This window comes from Huiozyma naganishii, chromosome 6, assembly GCF_000348985.1.
Source record: "Huiozyma naganishii CBS 8797 chromosome 6, complete genome".
In the NCBI taxonomy this organism is placed as follows: Eukaryota; Fungi; Ascomycota; class Saccharomycetes; order Saccharomycetales; family Saccharomycetaceae; genus Huiozyma; species Huiozyma naganishii.
Window position 1 is genome coordinate 247,036 of NC_035927.1, and position 23,599 is coordinate 270,634.

The 23,599-nt window shown below is 50.2% G+C and overlaps 14 protein-coding genes across 14 annotated transcripts; 6 read left to right on the forward strand and 8 right to left on the reverse strand.

Moving 5' to 3' along the window:
* Positions 1 to 129: 129 nt before the first annotated feature.
* Positions 130 to 1,707, reverse strand: PSD1 (phosphatidylserine decarboxylase 1; the record flags this gene model as incomplete). Its single annotated transcript, XM_022608567.1, has 1 exon — positions 130 to 1,707. The coding sequence occupies one exon, from the start codon at positions 1,705 to 1,707 to the stop codon at positions 130 to 132; it is 1,578 nt and encodes a 525-aa protein (XP_022465049.1).
* A 232-nt stretch (positions 1,708 to 1,939) lies between these two features.
* On the reverse strand, positions 1,940 to 2,713 carry FMP41 (Fmp41p; the record flags this gene model as incomplete). The annotated part of the gene is made up of 1 exon (XM_022608568.1): positions 1,940 to 2,713. One exon carries the CDS (start codon positions 2,711 to 2,713, stop codon positions 1,940 to 1,942), a length of 774 nt encoding a protein of 257 aa, XP_022465050.1.
* Positions 2,714 to 2,929: 216 nt separating this feature from the next.
* SKO1 (Sko1p) lies at positions 2,930 to 4,669 on the reverse strand (the record flags this gene model as incomplete). Its single annotated transcript, XM_022608569.1, has 1 exon — positions 2,930 to 4,669. The coding sequence occupies one exon, from the start codon at positions 4,667 to 4,669 to the stop codon at positions 2,930 to 2,932; it is 1,740 nt and encodes a 579-aa protein (XP_022465051.1).
* A 232-nt stretch (positions 4,670 to 4,901) lies between these two features.
* On the reverse strand, positions 4,902 to 5,819 carry BNI5 (Bni5p; the record flags this gene model as incomplete). Its single annotated transcript, XM_022608570.1, has 1 exon — positions 4,902 to 5,819. One exon carries the CDS (start codon positions 5,817 to 5,819, stop codon positions 4,902 to 4,904), a length of 918 nt encoding a protein of 305 aa, XP_022465052.1.
* Positions 5,820 to 6,001: 182 nt separating this feature from the next.
* KNAG0F01390 (uncharacterized protein) lies at positions 6,002 to 7,072 on the forward strand (the record flags this gene model as incomplete). The annotated part of the gene is made up of 1 exon (XM_022608571.1): positions 6,002 to 7,072. The coding sequence occupies one exon, from the start codon at positions 6,002 to 6,004 to the stop codon at positions 7,070 to 7,072; it is 1,071 nt and encodes a 356-aa protein (XP_022465053.1).
* Positions 7,073 to 7,153: 81 nt separating this feature from the next.
* Positions 7,154 to 8,359, reverse strand: IBD2 (Ibd2p; the record flags this gene model as incomplete). Its single annotated transcript, XM_022608572.1, has 1 exon — positions 7,154 to 8,359. The coding sequence occupies one exon, from the start codon at positions 8,357 to 8,359 to the stop codon at positions 7,154 to 7,156; it is 1,206 nt and encodes a 401-aa protein (XP_022465054.1).
* A 285-nt stretch (positions 8,360 to 8,644) lies between these two features.
* On the reverse strand, positions 8,645 to 11,992 carry RIA1 (GTPase RIA1; the record flags this gene model as incomplete). Its single annotated transcript, XM_022608573.1, has 1 exon — positions 8,645 to 11,992. The coding sequence occupies one exon, from the start codon at positions 11,990 to 11,992 to the stop codon at positions 8,645 to 8,647; it is 3,348 nt and encodes a 1,115-aa protein (XP_022465055.1).
* A 232-nt stretch (positions 11,993 to 12,224) lies between these two features.
* On the forward strand, positions 12,225 to 12,479 carry KNAG0F01420 (uncharacterized protein; the record flags this gene model as incomplete). The annotated part of the gene is made up of 1 exon (XM_022608574.1): positions 12,225 to 12,479. The coding sequence occupies one exon, from the start codon at positions 12,225 to 12,227 to the stop codon at positions 12,477 to 12,479; it is 255 nt and encodes an 84-aa protein (XP_022465056.1).
* A 608-nt stretch (positions 12,480 to 13,087) lies between these two features.
* RPL42A (60S ribosomal protein eL42) lies at positions 13,088 to 13,876 on the forward strand (the record flags this gene model as incomplete). Its single annotated transcript, XM_022608576.1, has 2 exons — positions 13,088 to 13,091; positions 13,560 to 13,876. 2 exons carry the CDS (start codon positions 13,088 to 13,090, stop codon positions 13,874 to 13,876), a joined length of 321 nt encoding a protein of 106 aa, XP_022465057.1.
* A 491-nt stretch (positions 13,877 to 14,367) lies between these two features.
* On the forward strand, positions 14,368 to 16,650 carry CBK1 (serine/threonine protein kinase CBK1; the record flags this gene model as incomplete). Its single annotated transcript, XM_022608577.1, has 1 exon — positions 14,368 to 16,650. One exon carries the CDS (start codon positions 14,368 to 14,370, stop codon positions 16,648 to 16,650), a length of 2,283 nt encoding a protein of 760 aa, XP_022465058.1.
* A 1,297-nt stretch (positions 16,651 to 17,947) lies between these two features.
* On the forward strand, positions 17,948 to 19,066 carry YGP1 (Ygp1p; the record flags this gene model as incomplete). The annotated part of the gene is made up of 1 exon (XM_022608578.1): positions 17,948 to 19,066. The coding sequence occupies one exon, from the start codon at positions 17,948 to 17,950 to the stop codon at positions 19,064 to 19,066; it is 1,119 nt and encodes a 372-aa protein (XP_022465059.1).
* Positions 19,067 to 20,009: 943 nt separating this feature from the next.
* MEP2 (ammonium permease MEP2) lies at positions 20,010 to 21,569 on the forward strand (the record flags this gene model as incomplete). The annotated part of the gene is made up of 1 exon (XM_022608579.1): positions 20,010 to 21,569. The coding sequence occupies one exon, from the start codon at positions 20,010 to 20,012 to the stop codon at positions 21,567 to 21,569; it is 1,560 nt and encodes a 519-aa protein (XP_022465060.1).
* A 148-nt stretch (positions 21,570 to 21,717) lies between these two features.
* GIM3 (tubulin-binding prefolding complex subunit GIM3) lies at positions 21,718 to 22,107 on the reverse strand (the record flags this gene model as incomplete). Its single annotated transcript, XM_022608580.1, has 1 exon — positions 21,718 to 22,107. One exon carries the CDS (start codon positions 22,105 to 22,107, stop codon positions 21,718 to 21,720), a length of 390 nt encoding a protein of 129 aa, XP_022465061.1.
* Positions 22,108 to 22,311: 204 nt separating this feature from the next.
* AAH1 (adenine deaminase) lies at positions 22,312 to 23,358 on the reverse strand (the record flags this gene model as incomplete). Its single annotated transcript, XM_022608581.1, has 1 exon — positions 22,312 to 23,358. One exon carries the CDS (start codon positions 23,356 to 23,358, stop codon positions 22,312 to 22,314), a length of 1,047 nt encoding a protein of 348 aa, XP_022465062.1.
* Between the last annotated feature and the right edge of the window lie 241 nt (positions 23,359 to 23,599).

Below are 23,599 nucleotides of genomic sequence, written 5' to 3' on the forward strand. Positions count from 1 at the left end.
TACGGTAGTTGTTACTATTATTATAGTTATATCAGGTCCTTTAAGATTAAGAATTTTAGTAAATGAAGATCTGTATAAAGAGAAGCGACTAAAGAGTGAAGTAATACTTAGGACATTCCTTAACAATAATTATTTGTCCCCATCCCCACTTTCAAGTTCAGCGGGTGCACCCAGTCGTTCACCCATTTTAATCTTGTCGCCGATTTTGACGTCAAATTTGAAGTTGCTGGGTGCCTCGAAGCAAAGCACGACGGTGCTACCCAGTTCGAAACCACCCATCTCTTCACCCTTAACGAGTGGCATCCCACCAAGCACTTTACTTGCGTTTGAGTACGTCGCTTCGTAGCAAGTGTGTGGCGCGGTGTGCTTGGCTCTTTTCACATTGGTAACGAGTTCCTTATCGAATGTCAGTTTAATTGACCCAACGTTTGTAGCTCCCACTGGGGTCATGCTGAAAAACCCGTACTTCCAGTATCCTAACAACGCGACTCTTTCGTTCAGCACGAACAAGTTGCGGAGATTCCTCTGAAAGTAAGGAGACACTGAGAAAAGGTCCCCTGGGAAGTGACGGCGCGTCTTGCAAACCCAATCTGTTGGAGAGTGGTAGTGGTGGTAGTCACCGGGGGACAAGTAAATGACTGCAAAGTACAGTGCCGAGTCCGGCGGTTCCGTGGAGATGGAATTGAAGAGGTTGTAGTAGGGGATGTTTGATGACAATTCGCTGAGCAGTTTCAAAGTCTTGGACCCACCGGATTTGAAATTCTTTAGGGACTTGTCCCCCTCCATTTGGAAATTGATCGAGTGGTCCGTGTTCGTAGGAGGTGAGTCCTCCGCGGGGTCATCTGGCGTCAACTCGTCCTGAGAGCGGAAGTTATTCTTCTTGGCAAACTCCCTGTGTTTCAGTTCGTCGCCGTCGAGGCTCAGCGAGGACTCGTTCTTGGCCATCAGTGGGTGCGAGTGAGTACCCAAAAACTCCTTGAGGGAGTAGGTCATCCCCTTGACCTGTTCGATCTCGCCCGTCTCGGAGCTGATGATCCCCAACTGGAGGATGCGGCCATCACTAGGGGATGCAACGACCCCTTCTCCCTCCGCAATGGGTCTTGTTTCCGGTCTTATAGTACGGTAGAAGAATTCTGCGAGGTTTCTGTAGTGGTACAAATCTGGGTCCTGCATCTCGTCGAGTTTGACACCAAACATGTGACTGTACAGTTTGTACCCGTGTGGTCTGAACCACATGGGGAGTGCAAGGTGGTTGAACTGTCCCCACAGCCGCGACATCGCGTTCAGTGGGAGAGTCGAGTAACAGAAGAACATCCAGTTGTTGTTGAAGATCTTGATCCTCTGGTACCTCCCGGTCCGTTTCCCCTCCTTCAGGGACTCCTCCTCATCGTTGTCACGCGCGGCCCTCGACACAATCAGGATAGTCCCGAGCATGATCGTGACCCCTGTCACGACGGCCCACTTCATGGATATGCTGGTCCCCCCAGCATCTGGGATCGACCGTACAAGGATCTTAGCTGCCTTTTTGGACCCGCAGGTCGCAGCGGTCTTCTTGTCCCCCGGTGGATGCAATTTCTCGTACAGCCCAAGTCTCGTCGAGAACTTCCTGCGCCACAGGTCCGCGGTCCTGTTGCGCAGTGCGATACGCGGGCGTATCTCCATCAGCTTCATCTTGCTGTTTGCCAGAGCGGTCCTCACAACAAGCATCTAGTTTCGAAGAGGAGAGCAAGTTTGGCAGTAGAGTACCCTTGGACACCTAACACTGAAGCGAATGAACAGCGGTGGACGCGTGTTTGACAGACACCTCTCTCTCTCTTCTTGTTGTCAAATATCAGAGAATTGTTTAAACTACAAACAAATTAAAGACGGTGTTACTTGCAGCAGTTAGAAGGAAGACACCCCTCTAGGAGGACCATCCATTAGTCCCTGCGCCTTCTAATCAGACAGACGCTTTGTAAGTGTACGTCCCCGGCTTTTGCTGGACGTCGAAGGACATGTGGACTATTTCTGCCCCGTTGTAGTGCAGGGACCCTGAGATGACGTCCCCCGGGACGATCTCTCCGACACCCTGTGGGGTGCCCGTAAGGACGATATCGTTCTCCTCGAGCCGCATGGTCTGTGCGATCGTCGCGACAAGCTTGTCCATCCCGTTGAGCATCAGCGAGGTGCTGTCGTCCTGCCGTAAAGTACCGTTAACGGCACAGGAGACCCTGAACGCGTCTTGGAAGGTCTCTGGAGTCGGTCTTGGGGTCAATTGTTCGAGGGGCACCATTCCGCTGATCGGGCAGAAGGTGTCGTACCCCTTCGCGATGGTCCAGGGCAGCCCGGCCTTCTTCGCGTCCGACTGGACGTTCCTCCCAGTCAAGTCCAACGCGAGCGCAACACCTTTGACGTGAGGTAGCAGGTCTTCCATCATGAACGTAGTCGGGTCCACGTTCGAGAGCGTGGACTTCATGACTAGAGCAAGCTCGATCTCGTGGTGCACTTGCACGCCGCGAGGGACGTAAATCGGTGACCGGTTCTCCCCGGGGGTGACCACACTCCTGGGGGAGTCATTGCTGCGCGGTGGCTCGGGGGTGATGATGCTGGACGTCGGTTTCAAGAAGAAGAAGGGGTGTTTTGGAACCGTGTTGTTCAACTCCTTGACGTGCGCTGCGTAGTTCCGCCCAATGCAGATGATCTTGCGGGCGTGTTTCAAGTACTGGAAGGACATGGGCGTGGGGACGGGGAGTGCGATGTACCAGAGTGCTAATACCTGCTGCTGCACCTCCTGCAATGCTACTTTGTACTCGTTACTAACGTCTGCTTTGAACCGTATTCGTTATATATATATTATGAATTTATGCGATGACGATGCCCTCTGTTCCAGGAGCCCCAGAGATCGAGATCCTCTGCTTGCCAGGGCCTTCGATCCTCTTCATGCGGTTGTTCATCGGTCGTGCGGTGATAGTCCGTCGGTTCTGCTCGCTGCTGCCGTCTTACTAGGCAGGAACATGCCGTCGTCTCGCTTCTTCGCAGAAGGTCCTGTAAAAATATGTGGGTGAGCGTGTGGGTGAGGGTGCTGGTGCTGGTTCTCGTTATGGTTCTGGTGCTGTGGTTGCGGTTGATGGTGCGGTTGCTGGTGCGGCCCTTGTGGCTGCGGCATATGCTGCAGATGCACATACGGCGGAGAATGTGAGTGCGATTGCGATTGCGATTGCGATCGGCTGCTCTCTATTGGGTTGTGGCCCTGCCGTTGGAAGTACCTCGTTCGCGAGACCATCTGGTTCAAATGAGAGACCAAGTTGAGTGCGTTCATTGTGTCGTTTTTCTGGATGTACGTCTCGAGGAGGTATAGCAGAGGGGTGTCCGACTTGCACGCGTTGAGCGCACATATCGTGTCCATCACTTTGCCCAGCTCGTGATACTCCGTCTCGTAGAACTGCAACTCGTGCTCCATCTTCTTGATGTACTCCTTCTTCTTCCGGCGGAACTTCGAAGCGGCAACCCTGTTCCGCTCCAGGAACTCCTTACGCTTGCGTTCCTGCTCATCGGCATCTTCTTCGCCAGTGTGGTCGCCGCCCGTGTCGCGGGAACCGTCAGCTTCTTCGACGGGACTGCCCCCACTGCTGCTCTTCCTCTTCTCTCGAGGGCCGTGGCTCCTATTGCTCGATGTCGTCGAGGATACCCTCCTCCTCTTGTTCGGTACGTGTGCGGCGCTGCCCTGTGACTGCGGTTGTGCACCGCCAGAAGTGTATGGGATATTGAGGTTGCTGTTGCTGGGGCTGAACCCTGTAGCTGTTGTCGTCGCACCCTTCACGGCCATCTTCCCCGGAGTGTTATCGACCCCCGAGAGAGAGGGCAACAGAGGGTACAGGGACCCACCTGGAGTGAGTCCCGTCCTCATACTGGACTCGTTCGGTGTCAGTCCTGTCCTGGGGAGGTACGATAGAAACCCCTGCGGTGGGTTTTGCACGGTGCCCTGCAAGGACTGCCCACCTGGCGCCCCCTTGTTGTGGCCCGCAGTATCAGTAAGCGCACCTGAACTTGCACCTCCCAACTGTGCCGGCTGCTGCTGTGACTGGTAGGCGTCGTCGTTCGTGGGCACCAATTGCGGGGATAATAGTAACGGTGGTAGTCTCTTGGACCCTCCTGGTGTCAATACGGGTGGTGACTGGATACTGGGTCTCTGACTGCTGGAAAACAGGAACGTCGAGGAGGAGAACGCGGGGCCATGTATACTGGGTCTTGCCCCTCCCAAGTTGGGCCTCGTTAAGGAGTTGCCCACCCGGGACAGACCGTTACCTCCCGGTCCCTCCAACAGCGGCTGTGGGGAGTGAACGCCCTGTAACGGTGTCTTCCCCGTGAGCTCTGACGGCTGCCACACCATCGACGGCAGATGCGGAACCCCAGACACCTGCTGTGGCTTCTGCAACATCCTCGTGGGCAATCCCTGCTGTTGTAACTGTACCTGCTGGTCCGCAGCATCCGCAGACACCGCACCACCAGCAGACACAGCGGAAGTGAGCCCCACGGCCCCATCACCATCACTAGCAGAGGCAACCTGCGGAGCGCTCCCCGTGCGGGCGTGGGGCTCCTTCGTCGACGCAAAACTCTGCTCGAACGGGTTCGGCTCCAGATTCAAAGACGAGACCGCCGCGGCCTCCTTACCGGACCCTGTAGTAGACATGATCCCCCAGGATGTGCACGGATCGACGCGAATACAGCGCTGGGACCAGCGAACCAAAACAACTGGGCACCAACAGCATCGTCTTCGTCTTTGAATCTCGTTTTGAAATGACGTTTTGAAGCGACGCAGCGCCGGATGATGACAAGACCATCAGGATGGCCTGGGACAGTCCATTGTTACCGTTACACAGTTACACAGTAGTTGAGAAGAAGGTACCTCCTCTTTGGTGTCGTTACTTCTTGCTGATCCAGAACTCGCCGTTCTCGCCCAGGTTGATCTGTCTCCGGAGCTTCCTGCTGAGGAGCACTCCGACGTCGTACCGTTCCTTCGTCTTCGCGTCAAGGTAGTCCTGCAGCTTCTGCAGGGCACCGTCGAGTCTCTTCGCGTCGCCCAGCTCGAGCATTCCTTGGTCCTCCATCCCGCGCAGGTACGCGATCTCCTTCGAGAGTTTGCCGCACTTGTCGATCAGGTACTCGTGTCGTGCCTGGAGCTTCGTGATGCTTGCGTCGGGGGGGACGCTGTCACCACCACTAGCGTGTCGCCAAGCTGGTGTACCGGATTGCGCGCTTGTGACCCGCGAGTTCGCACCGCTCGAGGACCTGGACGAGTTCGTCACGGACACGACACGGAACGGGTTTGTAGGTTTGCGGCGAGTAGCGGGCGACTCCACAGCAGCAGGGCCTGAGGATACTGCTTCTGTACCTGCACCGTGCTTCGGCAGCACGATCTTCTCCACTGGAGGGGCAGGTGCAGGTTCAGGGACGGCTGCGTCGTGGGCATCCTCGTCGGAAGCTTCTTCCCACTCATCAGAGTCTGCGGAGCCCACTGCAGGGCCCACGACAGTGGGTTCTGTAGCGGGTTGAGCAGTGGGCTCTGTCTCTGTGGTGGTCGTATCTGTCGCTTTAGTCTCGCTTGTATTCGTAGTCGCGGTAGATTCATCTGAATTCGTGGTTGTGGTTGTTTCTGATGCCTCTGTCGCCGTCTTCTCTGTCTCTGTCGCCGTCTCTGGCTCCACCGGCTCTGCCGGTTCTGCCGGTTCTGCCGTCGTCGTCGTTGCCGTCTCTGCCAGGTTTGCGTCGATGAGCTTGTTCATCTCGCCAATGTCGTTCTCAATTCGCGACAGCCGCTTCTGCACCACTTCCTCGTCCATCCCGTCGTATCTAAATGGCTAGCTACTGCTCTGCAAGACCCCCCCAACATAGGTACCACTGGTCAATCGCGTCGAAGACGAAGAGACGCGATTGAAATTTCGAACCAAATTCGATGCGATGAGGTCCAAGACCCGTCCTGGGGACACTCTCAACTGGGGTGAACGCTCACTGTGCATGGCCCATGGATCGCGTGAGGGTGTTGCTGAGTGGGGGTTTTGGTAGTGGTGATGCTGTCGACACGGTGACCCTCCCACTGCAACATGACGACCAAGAGACGGCTTTTGAACTGGGTGACGACGACGACGGTAACGGTAACGGCGACTTGCAGACGCTAGTGTCGGACTCAGTGACGATCGGGGACCTCCAGCGGCTTGGGTTCGTTAACAGGTGTCCCCCATTTCACTCGCAGCGCGTAATGCCCTTTGTGTCAGTGCTGTTAAGTAAGGGTATCTGGGCATTCCCCAGTGAAAACAGTCTCGCAGTGTACCTTCGCAACAAGCGACAACTGGATAAAGTTGACTACGACGCGGGCGTTGGTGTTCCCCTGTTCCACGCGGTCATGGGGAACACTCTAAAAAGCGTCCTGTTCATGAACAAACAGCAGGGACCAGTCATGAGAGTGTACAAGTACGAAATCGTCCACACTAAGGATGTAAATGCATACACAGAAGGTCAGGTGGTGCACGAACAAGGTACTCGTGCGCTTATCAAGTTTGAGTTCTGTAATGTCTTCAAAGCACACCTGCCAAACTCGCTTAGAGTCGACCACACGTTCACCTTCTACAATGGCCAATCGGTCACAATGTCGAACTACAGGGACAAGAGGGACATTGACACGCGCGTCGCAAGGATTGCCTCTGAGGTAGGTTCGGGTTCTCGGGGTTTGCATTCACCGTTCGGGTCCAATGACTATCAAACTGCTAGTCCTAGACGACAACATGCCCACTTTCCTTACAAGCAGAGGGCGACCACGATAACATCAACGTATTACAACGGTACAACCGAGGAGACCCCTCGGGGCGCTCCCCGTTTGGGGAAGTACTCTGACGCAAACGTGTCGATGATCCCAAAGAAACGGATCCTAACACTAGCGACATTCAAGATCAACGAGTTCGCTCCATCGAATGGAGACGGTGCCTCAGATGGGATACTAAACATCCACTGGGACACGCAAGTCTTGACGTGCATGTGTCTACTTTTGCATGAGTACGAATCCAGGAAGGAGAGAAGACACGCAAACTCGTACGGGTAGCAGTCAACTCGATATACCGGAGTATTAACTCTTATATAGATTACCACGTATATGTTGTCACCGAGGGAGGAGGGGGAGAGGTCACCCCGGGTGTTTCCCCTGATCCTGACCATGCTGTTGCTGTCGATACCGCCTATTATGCTGCTCCCTTTGCTGACTAGACATCGGCACGCGGTTGTAACCGTATGTATTATTGTACCATTTTATCATGTTCTTAGGTGGCTCGCCAAAGACCATGTAGTACTCGCAGAAAGTACACATCGGCTTGTCCTGGTTTGCCAAGATGGAGAAGTCCGGTACGAGTGACCGTGACGTGATTGATTTGTTCGGCGTGATGTAGTCGAACTCGTGGTAGTGGTAGTTTTTAAACTTCGAGGACCGTTCGTTCGAGTTTTGATGATATGGGCAACAACTCCCGTGATCGTAATGTGCACCCCCTCCATTTTCCTCCTCCTCAGCATCTTCAGCATCCTCATCTTCGTGCCCCTCACCGTTACCCCCATGGGTAACATCACCACCATTATATATACTATGCATTAGCCCACTGGGTCTATCCTTGCCGGCCTCGAGTTGGAGACTCTCCCGGTGCTTCGCCAACAATTCCTCCATGTCCTCAATCTCTCCATCGACATTATCATCGTTCAACTCCGTTATGTTCAACTCGTTACCGTTCATGACAGCGTGCAATTTCCCAGCAGAGTCCGTGGTGAATCCACCGGGCAAAACGGACTCGATCATCTCCGATATCTTCTTCCCAATACCGTCCACATTATCGGGCAACTCCTGAGTCTCGTAATCAAATATAATATCCGCCTCATCGCCATCGAACTGTATATCCGGGTTCTCGAACTCATCGTCTATAAAATTCTGAACTTGACCACCGAATATCGCATCGCTATTGCGCTGGCTCCCCTGGAACTGATCTTCCCCTATATGCATGCTCGAATCTGTCATCCCATCGGGTTCATCAACCCGAGTGTGATCTATGATAGTAGAGTTCGGACCTATCCTGCTGTGGTTTGCTATCTGTTGGTTCCCACTCCCATTTGACACGGCGCTGTCGTTCTTCAACACAAACTGCATCGAGTGCTGCGAGTTCTCAAACGCTTTCCTGTCCTGAAGCTGGTTCGAAAGAATTTTAGTCAACGCCTTCACACCCTCTTGCATCATTACGTTTATCGGCAGCGGCCCGTTCTTCGAAACCAGCTCTATCGAGGTATTGTTGCCCAAATTGTTGCCATGGCCATCTCGCTTCTGCGGGAGGTTCCCACTTTTCGATACACTCATTAAACGTACTTGTGTATTAGTATTGTCAGTTCTATGGCCAACCCTGGATACGCACAGACACTGCTATCCACACGCAGATGCCCTCCTCTTGCGTGCTTCAAGCTTCACTGTCAAAATTTAATGTGTACGTTTGCAATTTTTTGTCACTATATTTGAACATCGCCAGGACATAAGGACAGACCTGCAACGGTGGGATATACATGCTCCGCAAAAGTGTCGTGTGTAGTTGATGGTGTCCTTGATTCATCAGTGTTACGTAGATTATATATTTCACACTCCAACTGATCAATTCCGCTTCAAAGTACGCTGTTTCTCTGCGTTTTGGATCACCTTCTCCTCCACAAACAGACCTTTGCTTCTTCTAATTCTGTTCATGTGTCTGCGTGCAATGTTTTCTTTATCTGCTGTATCTCCGAGCTCCTCAAGCTCTTCCTCCGTTGATGGAACCCAAAATGGGTCCAGATCAATGCACTCGTATCCAGAGAAAATTAGCTGTGGTTGCGCTGCACCGGAGGTTTTCTTTCTCAGATCCTCACTGAACCCAAACGCCTCCACAACGGGAATTCTTGCTACAATTTGGAAAAAGGGCGTACCTTCCTTCATCTCCTCGGACACAATCTTACCTTGTCTTTGTTGAACAACGGCGTACACTTTCCCGAGCACTTCAACAGAAGTTTGAATGTCACAAGAGTACATTGCCCACATCAGCCTTGGAGACCAATCCAAAAATGAGCCATGGATCTGGTCTCTCGTAGTAGCGATGAACCTACCAGAAAGATCAGGGATATCGGTTTGGTAGTTGGGGTCGTCAATGGACGATATTTCGTCCGGTGACATAACGTGCACATCCTCCACCACGACACACATTCCTTGAACCGGTTCGTTCGTAAGGGGACCCTCGTTCACAGCCAATTGAAACCCATTCACAATGGAATCCGCAAACTCAAATGCACCAGCACGACCTTTTAATATACTACTAAAGATATTACCTTCCGACAGAAGAATATTGCATCCAAACCTCCTGGGACCAAACGCACATATTTTAGAGATACAGTCTGTAATAACGGCCTTGGTTTTCTCATTGGTGTTCTCGTTGATCAAAGATTGTAGTCTCTCAAAAAATGATTCCTTGTCCATCAAGGGTTGTAACTCAGTATTTTCAACTGACTTGGGCTTACCGTCGGAATCACCCATATGCAGAGCTCTGATGCTCGATTCGTTTTCATCCAAAAAGCTTGTTACCGGCGCTGCAAGTGGGATCGTCCGCAAGGTCATCTTATATGGACCCAGCAAGCACTCAACCACACCTCTCCCAAGTTCAGTGTTTTTAGATGGATTCATCTCAGAAGTCGCCAAAAATGTCTCTCTATATGGGATGACAGGTTCAGAATGAGATAGCTGAACACCAGCGAACCTCTCCTGTAAATCTTTCAAACATCTTTCTAAATGTAGTTCACCAGCAGTACACAGAATATGCTCACCATTGTCGTTGATGTATGTCTGCACACATGGATCGGCTTGCTCAAGCAGTTTGAGCCCGCGGACCAGTTTACCCATCTCCATTGGGTTGACCGTTTCAACAGCTACACGAACAATAGGGTTTGAATGGAAGTTAACAGTGGCAAGATTGATACCGTTAACTCCCTTTTCAATAAGAGTCCCGTTCTTCAAAATTTTACCCGCCAGCCCACCAATACCAACAATATTACCAGCAGGACATACATCAAGGGGAACCAATTCCTTACCCATAAACAAGTAAAGACTGTTAATCACAGCTGTTTGAATATGTTCATTCGGTTTGGATGGATCATATTTAGGTCCCAATACAGATATTTCTTGACCAATACGAAGCGATCCACTGTAAACTCTCGCAAACCCGATCAGAACCTCGTCCTTTTCATCAAACAATACTTCTTCCGCTTCCTCCGTTTCGTAAACAGGATTTACGTCACCTGCCACGGGAAGGAAGGGATCCGTATCCTCGTATTCAAACATTGCGTTTAATGGATCATTAGGATCAACTTCAGAAGGTATGAAGTCTGGGATCGGCCCGTCTCCATTGTCGGACTCCTCCTCGTAATCAAAGCCGAGATCCATAGCGGGTGCTGGTTCCGTAACAATTTGGAACGTATCCTCTAGCTTTTCTGGGGGCCCATCGTCCGCACCAAGTTCAGGAGTGATATGGCTGTCCTTAGCTCTCTCGTACAGTTTCGATCCTTTATCGGTTTCTGATACGTCTAACTTAGACATGCTCTCCGCGAGTTCGGTTCTCTTTGCTGCTCTCAGCGCCTCTTCACGCGCCTTTCTACTCCTTTCCATTATCTGGTCAGGACCAACCTCCTTAGAATGTGGGTCGTTCAAGGGTAGCTCGTCTCTTGGAATCGATATAATTTTGGAGACGTACGCACTTGCCAGCCCATTCCGGTCACATTTTTCCATAGCTGTCAGCAAAACGGGATCGACGTCTTTCGTCAAGTCACTATGGCTTTGACCTAAAATAGTATCCAATCTCTCGTCTTGAGACTCCAAAGGTGAGGGCAGTTTTTCAATAACAGTAAGAAGTACAGCTGTACTTACAGGCAACCATTGACCCATTATTGTCCTCAATAACTGCTTATCATCCTTTGATCTTAAATCACGAGGTGCTAGTTTGACGTTTAAGGTCTTGGCAATCTTCTCTATGGTATCCAAATTCTTTTTAATGACAATGTTCTGGTATATTTTCCAAATGTTATCTAATATCAGGGAAACGAACAAAGGCTTCAACGTTCTCCCCTTCAAACCTTTACTGTTAATGATTTTCTTGGTTTTTGGATCCATGTAGAAATCCCCCCAAAGGACTTTCTGCAGGTTTTCCCTCTTGGCTCCAAGTTTGGCCTCGTAGAATTTGGCTAACTGTCCAATATTAAATCCCCACCCGTCAACAGCTGAGGCAAAAATGACATTATTGTTGTTTGGTGCAAAGTAAATATCCGAGTCGTCGTGTTCAATGTACTCGGCCTCTTCGTCCTTTTCTAGTTGTTCCCTCCAGGTGATGTTGTTCAATTGTCTTTGACCCGCGTAGAAGGAGCCGATGACAGAATTAACTTGTTCTATAACCTTGTTGAGATGAGTATATGCCTCCTGTGGAGTCAATTGAAGTTCAGTGATCATTCTATCAATCTTGTTAAGGACTAATATAGGTTTTAACTTTTCCACCCAGCATTGTCTTAAAACTGTGATTGTCTGAGAACAGACACCTTCAACCACATCCACAAGGACGACTGCACCATCGCACAGCCTCGAGGCTGTACTGACCTCACTCGAAAAATCAATGTGTCCAGGGGAGTCAATCAAGTTGATGAGATGCTCGTTAACCAATGGCTCATCCCTTCCCTCCTGTTTATGTAAGACTCTGAAATAAAGTGAAATTGCGGACGACTCCATTGTAATCCCCCTTAACTGCTCATCGGGTCTTGAATCTAGAAATCTGATCTTACCAGCCAATCTTGTCGATATAATACCGTTTGATGCCAAAAGGGAGTCCGAAAGGGAGGTTTTCCCATGATCCACATGTGCCACTATGCAAATATTTCTGATACAGGACGGGTCATTTTGCAATCTTTTAAAAGTCTCTGCTTCTACTCTGGGCATTTTCAAATTCCAATCTTATAGTTACAGCCTTCCAGGTGCTCTTCCCACCTGTACTCTTACCTCCCCCTTCTCATCATTAAACTGCATCATATCTTTACAATTTCAATTCTTAGAGATTTGAAAAAATTTCTGTTTGAAATGACGATGGGGTCTATAGATGAGGGAAAGAAGGACAGGAGAGGAGTTGTCTGTGGAGTAGAAACGATTAGTTGTGGAAGGTGATCGTTTTGACATGGAGAAAGATGAACATGGGAAAGAGGAAAGTGTGGTGCTTGAAGGGGAGGGTATTGTTGAAGAATTGACAATCTGTCCTGACTGTAAGACTCAGTTGCAGAAGTGCTTGATACAACAGAACTATGCCATGGTGATATGCCCGAATGAGGAGTGTGCTTATCCATTTAATCAGGGGAAGAATATAGACAACATGGTGTACGTTAAGGAATCTGAGGTCCTGGATGTGGCCAAAAAGAGATTATCCAACGACTGATAAGTACTGGGCATCACAAACCATACAAAACTGAACAAACTGGCAAGATATTGATAGATGAAATAAAAGGTTCCTCAAGTCATGGTTTCTCCCGTCACAACATCCATTATTGCATTGAGGCCAAAGGTTCATCATATATCCCGATACTTCAATATCAAAAGATGTGACTGTCGGTTAACACCTGTACACCCAGACGTATTTTGGGATATTTGTTTTTTTTTGAAGCACTTCTGCTCAGACGGCATCAATTTCCAATTTAGGAAATTTGCAAGTCTTCTCTGCTCTCCTCGTAAGGCTGTGTACACTGCTGGAACCGGGGTGTGCCCGCCCGCCTCCACTCTTCTCCCTGCTCACTGGGCACGCCCGGGCGGGCCACCAGCCTACCGCTCTCCTCCCACCCCGTTGCAGGACGTGCGAATCCTGTCCGGCCTACTGACGACGCAAGCAACTCACCACTGGCGAAACTTTCCATTCCCTGAAATCCCGGTCAATTTTCATGTACTGAGTTTTAGTTAGAATTGCAGATACTGTTAGTGTAAATTGTAGATTGTTTAGATTCTACCTTCAACGTCCTTGGAAAGCCTACTCAAAGCAAGAAAGCAGTAACAATGGGTATGTTCATTGATGGAAAAAATGTTAAGGAGGGTGGTAGCGCAGTTGCAAGAGTTTATCGATGGCTGTATTATAGATGCAAAATTACGGAATTTTTATATGCGAATGGGGTAAATGACCAAAGTACAGTGGTATGATTGCAATACTCCAGAATCATCTGTGATTAATTGTGGTGACGAGAAAGCAAGATTAAACCAAGGAGTAAACCATGAGACTGCATCCACTGACAAACACGCATCACCAATATCATGAAACCTGTCACAGCACGGTATAATGGCATACTTTAGACACCAGAGACATTTGTGACGACATCAAGTGCTCCTCAATCTTAACTGTGGGAAACTAACGAATAATCTCTTTTACTAACATCTTTTTTTTTTACTCGTTCTATTCATACTGGTTTTGACAATGATACTTTGTATCACAAACATCAAGTATAAGAGCCTGTTTTTTCTTTTAATTCCACAGTTAACGTTCCAAAGACTAGAAAGACCTACTGTAAGGGTAAGACCTGCCGTAAGCACACCCAACACAAGGTTACCCAATACAAGGCTGGTAAGGCTTCCCTGTTCGCTCAAGGTAAGAGACGTTACGACCGGAAGCAATCCGGTTTCGGTGGTCAAACCAAGCCTGTTTTCCACAAGAAAGCCAAGACCACCAAGAAGGTTGTCTTGAGATTGGAATGTGTCGCTTGTAAGACCAGAGCCCAATTGACTTTGAAGAGATGTAAGCATTTCGAATTGGGTGGTGAAAAGAAGCAAAAGGGTGCTGCTTTACAATTCTGAGCGTATTATATGTGTATTTACTTTACTGATTATAAAAACAAACATACAAAACAATCACTTCTACATAATATAAGACTCCTACAACTACATACATATCAAGACGTTGAGTACAGGGAATTGATCTCCACTGGGAAGGTCTGCCCTCGGGTTCCCGTACGAAGTGACGATCCCAACTTTCAATTTCGTGGTCCTCAAAATCGACAAGAAAAAAGAAGAAAATACGTTTGGATCAAAAGGCGAGAAATTGGGACTTGGCAGAAGTTGGATCAACACGAAGTTGAAGAGTTGATTAGTTCCCATAGGAGTGAGTGTGTGAGTGTGGGTTCTTAAATTACGTCCATTTGCTTCCCTCTTTTGGCAGACTTTCTCTTTTATTTTTTGCGGGTTTCCTCTATTTCCCACCGTCAAGGATACCAGTTTCGTGCTACATACACGTATAATACCGGAACATGTACTCAAATGAAAACTCCTTTGGAGTCCCGCAGCAACCCATGCAGTCGAATAAGCAGGGGGTACATCAGCAATATTCTAGCCAGCAGTCTGGGGAAGGGCAGTACTTGCGGGACAGTGACGGCTATCAACAGATGGCGAGGCCGCCTGTAGCTGGCTTCAGTAACATGTACATGAGTCAACAAAACTCGAACCAGTCACTACACGATCATATCCAGCAACAGCAATATTACCAACAGCAAATGCTACACCAACAGCAACAGCAACAGCAACAACAGAACGAAAACAACGGGGCAATGTTTCATGGAGCTGGATTCACGGATATTCCCACGTTAAGCCATCCTTCTACTCCTCCACCTCAGAACCAATATATGAAGATGGCTAATCCTCAACAGTTGCAACAGCATATAATAGACGTCCCACCGCCAGCTATCACGGGACTTTATAGACACAATAACAACTCCAATAGTTTGGTTCAAAACAATAACAGCACGGGAATGAAAGGTGTTCAGCAACCATTACCACAGGGCGCATTTTCCCCAGGACAGTACTCGGTTGATTCAGATCATTCACAACCGAATCAGAATGCCAACTTTTCAAATCCAAATTTGGCAGGGAGTAATGGCAGTAGAGCATCCAGTCCGTTCCACCAGCCACAGAATATGTACACGGATGTTGTTGCGCAGCAGAGTCCGACGAGAAGTATAAACAGCTTCCAACAACAGCAGCAACAGGCGCAATTTGTTGCCGAACAACAGCCAGTGCAACATTCCCCGATTCGAACGAAGTCCGCACAACCGCCCACGGATGCGAACTCAAACTATATGTATTTTGAACGGAGACCTGACTTATTGACGAAATCTACACAGGATAAAGCGGCCGCTGTGAAACTTAAGATCGAAAATTTTTACCAGCAGTCGGTGAAGTACGCCATTGAAAGGAATGAAAGACGTGTGGAGTTGGAATCCGAGTTATCGTCGCACGATTGGTCTGATGAAAGGAAGTCGAGGCAGTTGACGTCGCTTGGGAAGAAAGAATCTCAATTCTTGAGGCTGAGAAGAACGAGGCTGTCCTTAGAGGACTTCCAAACGATAAAAGTTATTGGGAAGGGTGCCTTCGGAGAAGTCCGTTTGGTACAGAAGAGAGACACGGGTAAAATATACGCAATGAAGACTTTGTTGAAGTCGGAGATGTACAAGAAGGACCAGCTTGCGCACGTGAAGGCTGAGAGGGATGTGTTGGCCGGGAGTGACTCGCCGTGGGTCGTCTCTCTGTATTATTCGTTCCAGGATGCACAGTACTTATACCTGATCATGGAATTCTTGCCCGGTGGTGATCTGATGACAATGTTGATCAGATGGCAGTTGTTTACGGAGGATGTGACGAGGTTTTACATGGCAGAGTGTATTTTGGCGATAGAGACGATCCATAAACTTGGGTTTATTCACAGAGACATCAAGCCAGACAACATATTGATCGACATCAGGGGCCACGTCAAATTATCTGATTTCGGTCTATCCACTGGGTTCCACAAGACACACGATTCGAACTACTACAAGAAACTTCTACAAGAGGAGGAGGTCAATGGGGCCAACCCAGCACAGGGCAACGGTAACACACTGGGGCTCACGAAACCAGGCCAGATCGGGGACCGCCAGACGATGATTGTGGACTCGATCAACTTGACGATGTCTAACAGGCGGCAGATCCAAACGTGGAGGAAATCGCGCCGTCTGATGGCGTATTCGACTGTTGGGACACCGGACTACATTGCCCCTGAGATATTCCTGTACCAAGGGTACGGGCAGGAGTGCGATTGGTGGTCCCTGGGTGCCATCATGTACGAGTGTTTGATAGGGTGGCCTCCCTTCTGTTCAGAGACTCCACAGGAGACGTATCGCAAGATTATGAATTTCGAGCAGACGTTACAGTTCCCCGACGACATCCATATATCGTACGAGGCGGAGGATCTAATCAGGAGGTTACTGACGCACTCAGACCAACGTCTTGGCCGGCACGGCGGTGCAGACGAGATCAAGAGCCACCCTTTCTTCCGCGGTGTTGAGTGGAACACGATCAGACAAGTTGAGGCGCCGTACATACCGAAACTGAGCTCCATCACAGACACGCGGTTCTTCCCTACGGATGAGCTAGAGAACGTCCCTGATTCCCCCGCCATGGCGCAAGCTGCACAACAGAGGGAGCAGATGATGAAGTTGAACGGAGCCGCTCAAAACGCGGGCGCACCCATCAAGGAGGATCTGCCCTTTATCGGGTACACGTACTCCAGATTTGACTATCTGACAAGAAAGAACGCATTGTGAGTTTGTCCTTCCTTCCTTATAGTTTTTTTTTGTTTTGTTGTGTAGGGTTAGTTACATAAGAATATATCCCATTGCATTCTTTCTCTATCGCACAGGACCGTTTCAATGCCCGACGTAGTCAGTCCCTATATCCACACCCTACGTACCGGACCCCTCTCCTTCGCCCCTTCCCCCCTCTTTATCCCTGCCATTACATCTCCAATTGCGGTAACAAGACAACAACAACTACAAAGAAGCAAAAGGTGTGTTTCAGCTATAGAGAGCCCCCATAGCAGAGTGCAATGTCAGTGGACGTAACAAAACCCTTGTCCCCCACCGTATACAAGCGACACATACCGCCTCGTTGCCTCGGTTAACACTCACGTTACCGGATCAGGAATAGAAATCGCAGTTGCCGCATTGGCCAAAACAGCGCTATTTTCCGTGTGTTCTCGTAAAAGGGGGAGAAAACGGCTGTTACTGTGGGACAGTTCTGTCGCTCGAGCGAAAGACGAAAAAAAACCCGCTGTCCCGATGCGGCATCGGCACTGTCCCAAACGGGCCCACATTCCCGCTTTGGGACACGCGGTCCGTACCGCATCAGGCTGTCCACAGAACGGCCCAAAAGGGGTAATGCGGTTTCCCGATCTGGGGTCGAGCAGCGCGCGCCGTGTAAAATCCCGCACGGGAAGAGGCAGAGGGGGGACTTCCCTCTTGGCAGGGAGAAATAGGAGAGAGCTGCATACGGCAGGGTGTTTCTAGACCTCGCCTCCCTTCCTGCAGTGTGACGAATGAGTGAATAAAAAAGTAGTAATGCTATTGCCACTACCACTGCTGAAACTTGTCCTTTGTTGTTGTATTTCTGTAACGGGGCATGGGAATATGGGTTCCACTCAACGTGCTACAGTGGAATAACCGGGCGCAGGGGGTGGTGGTGGTGGAGATGCCCCTCTCTGCGGCGAGATGTAGTAAGAAAAGTCCTCTCTGGGTAGTGGCATCTCGCGGCGCACAGATACAGCTGAGGGAGCGAAAGAGAGGCGCCTCCCGGCGGCCCCGGGATGTGGGATGCGGGAGCAGTGTTCTGACATTTGTATTACTCTCATAGGAGGCATTTTCACCCCTTTGGACAAGAGTGTGTCGCAGGACATGTTCTCGCTCACGTATATATATATAGTGAGTTGATGTCCCGGGCTATTCATGGCTTCCCTTAAGATCTGTCTTTCTCTCTCTCTCGGGTCTTTTTATTCCCTTACATGTTCTTTTTTTTCCCTCTTTCACTTCTAGCAACCTAACAACAACAACTCACTTTTAATTAATAATGAAGTTCGAACTTGCTCTATCTGCCCTTTTGGCCGTCTCTTCCGTCACTGATGCCAGTCCTGTTGAATTTCTAAACAGAAAGAAGAAGCAAAACAAGGCCGCAGCTAGCGCCAGCTCTGTCTCGCACTCCGTCTCGCACTCCGTCTCGCACTCCGTCGCTGAACCAACCGCCACCGGTGAAAGCACTCTACGCGCATCTAACGGCACTATCAACATCTTCGGTAACGCCACCACTCTGTTGAACGGGAACCGTTCTAACCGTACCGCTGTCGGTGGCGAGACTTTGCAAGTCATCGTCGCTGGTGGTAAGGTCCCAATCACAAACAGAACCGCTGGTTCCAACTACACAACCGTTTCGAACACTTCTCGTGCTTTGAACTCCACCGAGTTGTTGAACATCGCCACTGACTTGAACTCCACTTTGGCGGAGAAGAACACCAAAGCTGGTGTCGTGGTCACAAACAGCAAGTCTGTCGAAGCATTCGGTTTCTTGTCCTCTTTGCTGTTCAACACTTCAAAGCCAATTGTCATCTCTGAGGATGCCGATTTGGCCTCCATCGTCGCCAACAGCACCGGTGCCGCTGGCCGTGGTCCATTGGTCGTCAAGGACGACGGTCTAGTCTACTCCGGTTTGTTCTCCCCAACCACCGGTTGCGAAACCGATTGCAGTGGTATCCCAGTCGGTGCCGTTTCCGGTAACACCACCAACTTCTTCTTCCAGCCATCCGTCGCCACTTTCTTGAGCGTCAACTCTACCATCAGAACCAACTACACCAACTTCACCAACATCGAGTCCTTGGCTTACTCGAGCCCAACTGTGCCAATCCTATACGACGCCGACTTTTCCGAGTACTTGGTCCAAGGTCTAGCCGCCGCCGTGCAAGGTTTGGTCGTCGTCTCAAGCAACACCACCTCCTCGACTTTGAACTCCTCCTCGATCCCAATCGTCTACGCTTCCCCATCTGCCCCATTGGTCAGCATCGCCCAAGAGGACGTCCCAGCTGGCTCCATCGCCGCCGGCTACTTGACCCCAGTCAAGGCCCAAGTCCTATTGACCGTTGCCATCGCCAACGGTGTCACCGACTTGGAATCCTTGAAGGCTGTCTTCGCCAACTAAGCGTGATCGACCCTTCTCTCTTTTTCTCTTCTCTTTCATAAGAGTATCCCTATCATACCCAAAAAAATTAGGCCTCTATGTTAGGCTTTCCACAGGCTCTACGTCTTTGTTCGTTTATTCCAAGTTTTTCTTACCTTCAAGAAACTTTCTTTTCTAATTCTGACATGTCTGCTCTATGCAAACTGTACCTTTACCTTTTCTTCTAGTAATCATCGCAGAGCAGTATTTTAACGCACCAAATTACCGTTTATTTTACTATACACGACCAACAAAAAAAACAAACAATTAACTACATAATACCATAGATGCAGTCTCCTTAACCGGCTACCGAGCGCTGCTCTATCTCAAGATAGCCTTCAAATCTTGCACTCTCGGTGCCCTTAATGGCTGTCCATACGCTATCCCAAAGAGGAGTCGAGAGTGCAACGCCCACACCACAGCACGGCAGGCCGAATCTCATCTGCCCACCACTGATAAGACCGGAAAAACCCGATGGGAAGATGATCCGGCGGCTGTGATTGGTCAGACCGGGCAGGGCATGCAGCCCACACACCACGCCGTGTGTAGATACTCTTTCTCAATCTCTTATCGCACAACTCCCGGAGGTCTCTTATCAGAAGCCCAGTTTCCTGTTGTTTCCAATCTGACAGGGAACGGTGTTGCGATAAAGGACAAGGTGATTGACTCCATGTTCAGCAGTGTATTGTGTGGTTCTATTTGTCACTGATAAGGTCGTTTGCGGGACGGAAGAGGGTTCTGCAACGAGTTCACCCATGGCGGTGACGGCGTGTACGACCGGTTGTCCTCCAAGTTATATAAAAGGATGACTAGTCGGGAGTTTGTATCTTTCTGGGTCTTCTGCGTATGCCTCTCCCTATCAATTGAGTCATACACAACCAAGCTTGACTTTATTCTGTAAACAGCATAGAGTGTCTCTGCAGATATGTCAACGTACAACTTCACTGGTACGCCCACTGGTCATGGGACCGGTGGTGATTCGCTAACCACAGATATGAACACGCAGTACGAACTGGCCAACATGGCGTGGCTGGGTACCTCCGCAGCAGGTGTGTGGCTCATGGTCCCCGGTATCGGGCTGCTTTACTCTGGGTTGTCCCGAAAGAAGCACTCTTTGTCGTCGCTGTGGCTTTCTTTAACCGGTGTCTGTGTCTGTATCTTCCAATGGTTCTTTTGGGGCTACTCGCTGACGTTCTCTCACCATACTAAGGGTAACGGGTTCCTCGGGACACTAGAGTTCTTTGGGTTTAGACACGTCTTGGGGGCTCCATCCGCGGTCTCCTCCGCTCCTGATATTTTGTTCGCCGTGTTCCAAGGCATGTTCGCATCCGTCGCTGGTGTGCTCGCCATGGGCGGTGGCGGGGAGCGTGCTCGTCTGTTCCCCATGATGGTCTTCCTGTTTCTGTGGATGACGCTCGTGTACTGCCCATGCGCCTGCTGGACGTGGAACGCGACCGGATGGCTCGCAGTCATGGGGTCCCTCGACTTTGCCGGAGGTGTCGTGCACCAGACCGCTGGTCACGGTGCTCTAATGTACGCGCTGATCTTGGGGAGAAGAGACAAGAGCAAGAACACTGGGCGCAAGATCCCGAAATACAAACCTCACTCAGTCACATCCGTCGTCTTGGGGACCACTTTCCTGTGGTTCGGATGGCAGTTCTTCAACCCGGGGTCCGCAGGTAACGCGACGATGAGAGCATGGTACGCCGCAATGAACACAAACTTGGCCGCAGCAGGTGGTGGGTTAGCCTGGATGTTCATCGATTACTTCAGATACGACGGGAAATGGACCACTGTGGGGCTGTGCTCAGGGATCGTGTCCGCTTTGGTTGGTATCACCCCTGGTGCAGGGTTCGTCCCCATCTGGTCCTCCTTTGTCATTGGTGTCGTCACATCCATCGGGTGTAACTTCGCCGTTGACGTGCAGTACTGGTTGAAGATCGACGACGGGTACGCCGTGTGGGCGTTGCACGGAGTCGGTGGTTGTATTGGTGGTGTCCTGACCGGGATCTTTGCCGCAGACTACGTCAACGCGACCGCGGGGTCATACATCGCGCCAATCAAGGGCGGGTGGTTGAACCACCATTACAGACAAGTAGGATACCAGTTGGCCGCGATGTGCTCGATCTGTCTATGGACCTGTGTCGTTACTTCTATAATCCTTCTGGTCATGGACAGAATCCCCTGGTTGAAGATCAGGTTGAAACCCGAGGAGGAGGAGCGCGGCACGGACGCCGTTGAGATCGGCGAGTTCACATACCAGAGCGACGAAGAGGATGGTGGGGATGAGCTGAACAACAACGAGGACTACACGTTCATTCCACAGCCCGTACGGTCAAAGACCACCGTTGTTGATGCGTTGACGAGCAAACTGTCACACAACAACGACAAGATCGAACCGCACCAGAACATAGACGACAAGCTCAACGAGGAAGGGTCCAGCACAAGCCAAAGCCACGCTGAAAAATCCGAACCGGAGAAATAATCAACCAATGTGGAACAGTGACACAACACACTCACCCTCATACACACATGTATGCCATCATGTTTAACCTTTACATACTTAATTTAATCTATCTAATCGTAATATTATCGATAAAAATACTACCAAGTGTGAGGGAGACCAATTGTTTCTAGCGCTCCAAGTTGATGTTATCGCCAAACTTGGCGTACAACTGAGTCTTCAATTCCGTCATCCTGTCCTGTAGTTCGCCGTCCGTCTGCTCCAGCACAGCTATCCTGCTGTCAAGCTCCTCTGCGTCCCGTTCGAGTTGTTCCAGCACTTTGCTCTGTTTCCAAAATACAAACACCTCACCGAGCTTGTACTGCACGAGCTCATCCTCGTCTACGAGCTCCAGTTCGAGCGAGACGTCGTCGAGGTACTCCTTCTCGGTGCGTTCGCGGGCGAGATCCGCGTCCAGCTTGTCCTTCCGCATGATCAGCTTCGAGAACTCGTTGATCCGCATCTGGTCCTCGTACTGCACCTGCACGGTGTTTTTCTTGCCATCTGGTAGCAGTTCCATCTCGCGTTGCAGTAGTAGATACAAACACAATGGGATTATTACAACCCAAGTTCTCTTCAGTAGTCCTTCTGGGATGACGTTTGTTCTTTTATTATTTTTTTTTCGATAAAAGATGATATGAAGAAGATGAAGAAGATGAGCGGCTGTAGCCGCTATACACAGATGGGTATATATAAGGATGCGGAGAAGCGCCAAAGGTGTTATTTACACAGAGTGCTTTGCGACGACTGCGTCGAGTAACCCGAGAAGTTGGGTTTTGCGCTTGTTGTCACACCAGGACCCGTTGATTGCGTTTTTGGCGATTTTGGCGAACACGGCGTGGTCCCAGTGAGGGAACTCTTTCGCGACCTGGACGTAGTTCTCGAGGATGTACCCACCGAAGTACGCCGGGTCGTCTGAGTTAAGCGAGAAGGGCACGTCTCCGTCGAGCAGCTGCTGGAGGGGCAGTTCCCCGACGCGCTTGACGACTTGCAATCTGACGTTCGAGAGCGGGCACACCGTCAGTAGCGTCCTTTCCGCGGCAAGTCTGCGCATCAATTCTGCATCATGCACGGAGTTGACCCCATGGTCGACCCTCGTGGTGTGGAGCAAGTCGAGCGAGTCCGAAACGTACTGTGCTGGGCCCTCCTCCCCAGCATGAGCGGTCAACCGCAAATCCGGGTTGATCTCACGAGCGCGCTGGTAACACTCGACGAACAGCCCCGGTGGGAACGGTTTCTCCGCGGAGTCCAGCCCTATCCCCGTGATGGTCCCATCTGTCAAGAACTTCGAGAAATCTTCAATAGTTTGCAGACAATCAGCTGGTGGGCAATGTCTAAGCAGACACACGATGAGTTGTGAGGTGATTCCGAATTGTTCCCGTGCGTCAGTGCATGCACGGTGGAACCCACCTGTAACGGTCTCGATGGCCACGCCACGCGAAGTGTGCGACTGTGGATCGAAGAACAGTTCAGCGTGTACAAGTCCTTGCTTCGACACTTTATTGAAGTACGCCCAGGCAAGGTCATAGAAGTCCTGCTCCGTCTGCAACACGTTCGTACCGACGTAGTAGTAGTTGAGGAAGTCCTGCAAGTCAGCGAACGCGGCGTACTTCCTGTGCAACTCCTCAGGTGTCTGTGGGAACCCAGCGGGCAACTCAACACCGTTCCTCCTTGCCAGCGGGAACAGCAGATCCGGTTCTAATGTGCCCTCGAGGTGCAGATGGTGCTCACATTTGGGCAACTCGCGCAGAAATTCAACAGAGACAGGCATATGGTCAAGTGTATGCACGTACAGTGGTGTTATCCAGTTCTTCCCAATGTAATAATGAAAGTACAGCGGTGCTGATCGATGAGTAACTACTACAGAAGATAATGTGTGTATCACATCTCATCACTGAAAAATCTCCAGCGGTGTGTCGCATCCGAACACCAGCAGATAACATTTCAGCCCAGCACCCGAACATTTTCAAAGCACGTGACATTTTAAATTTGACACGTGATAATTTTTTAAA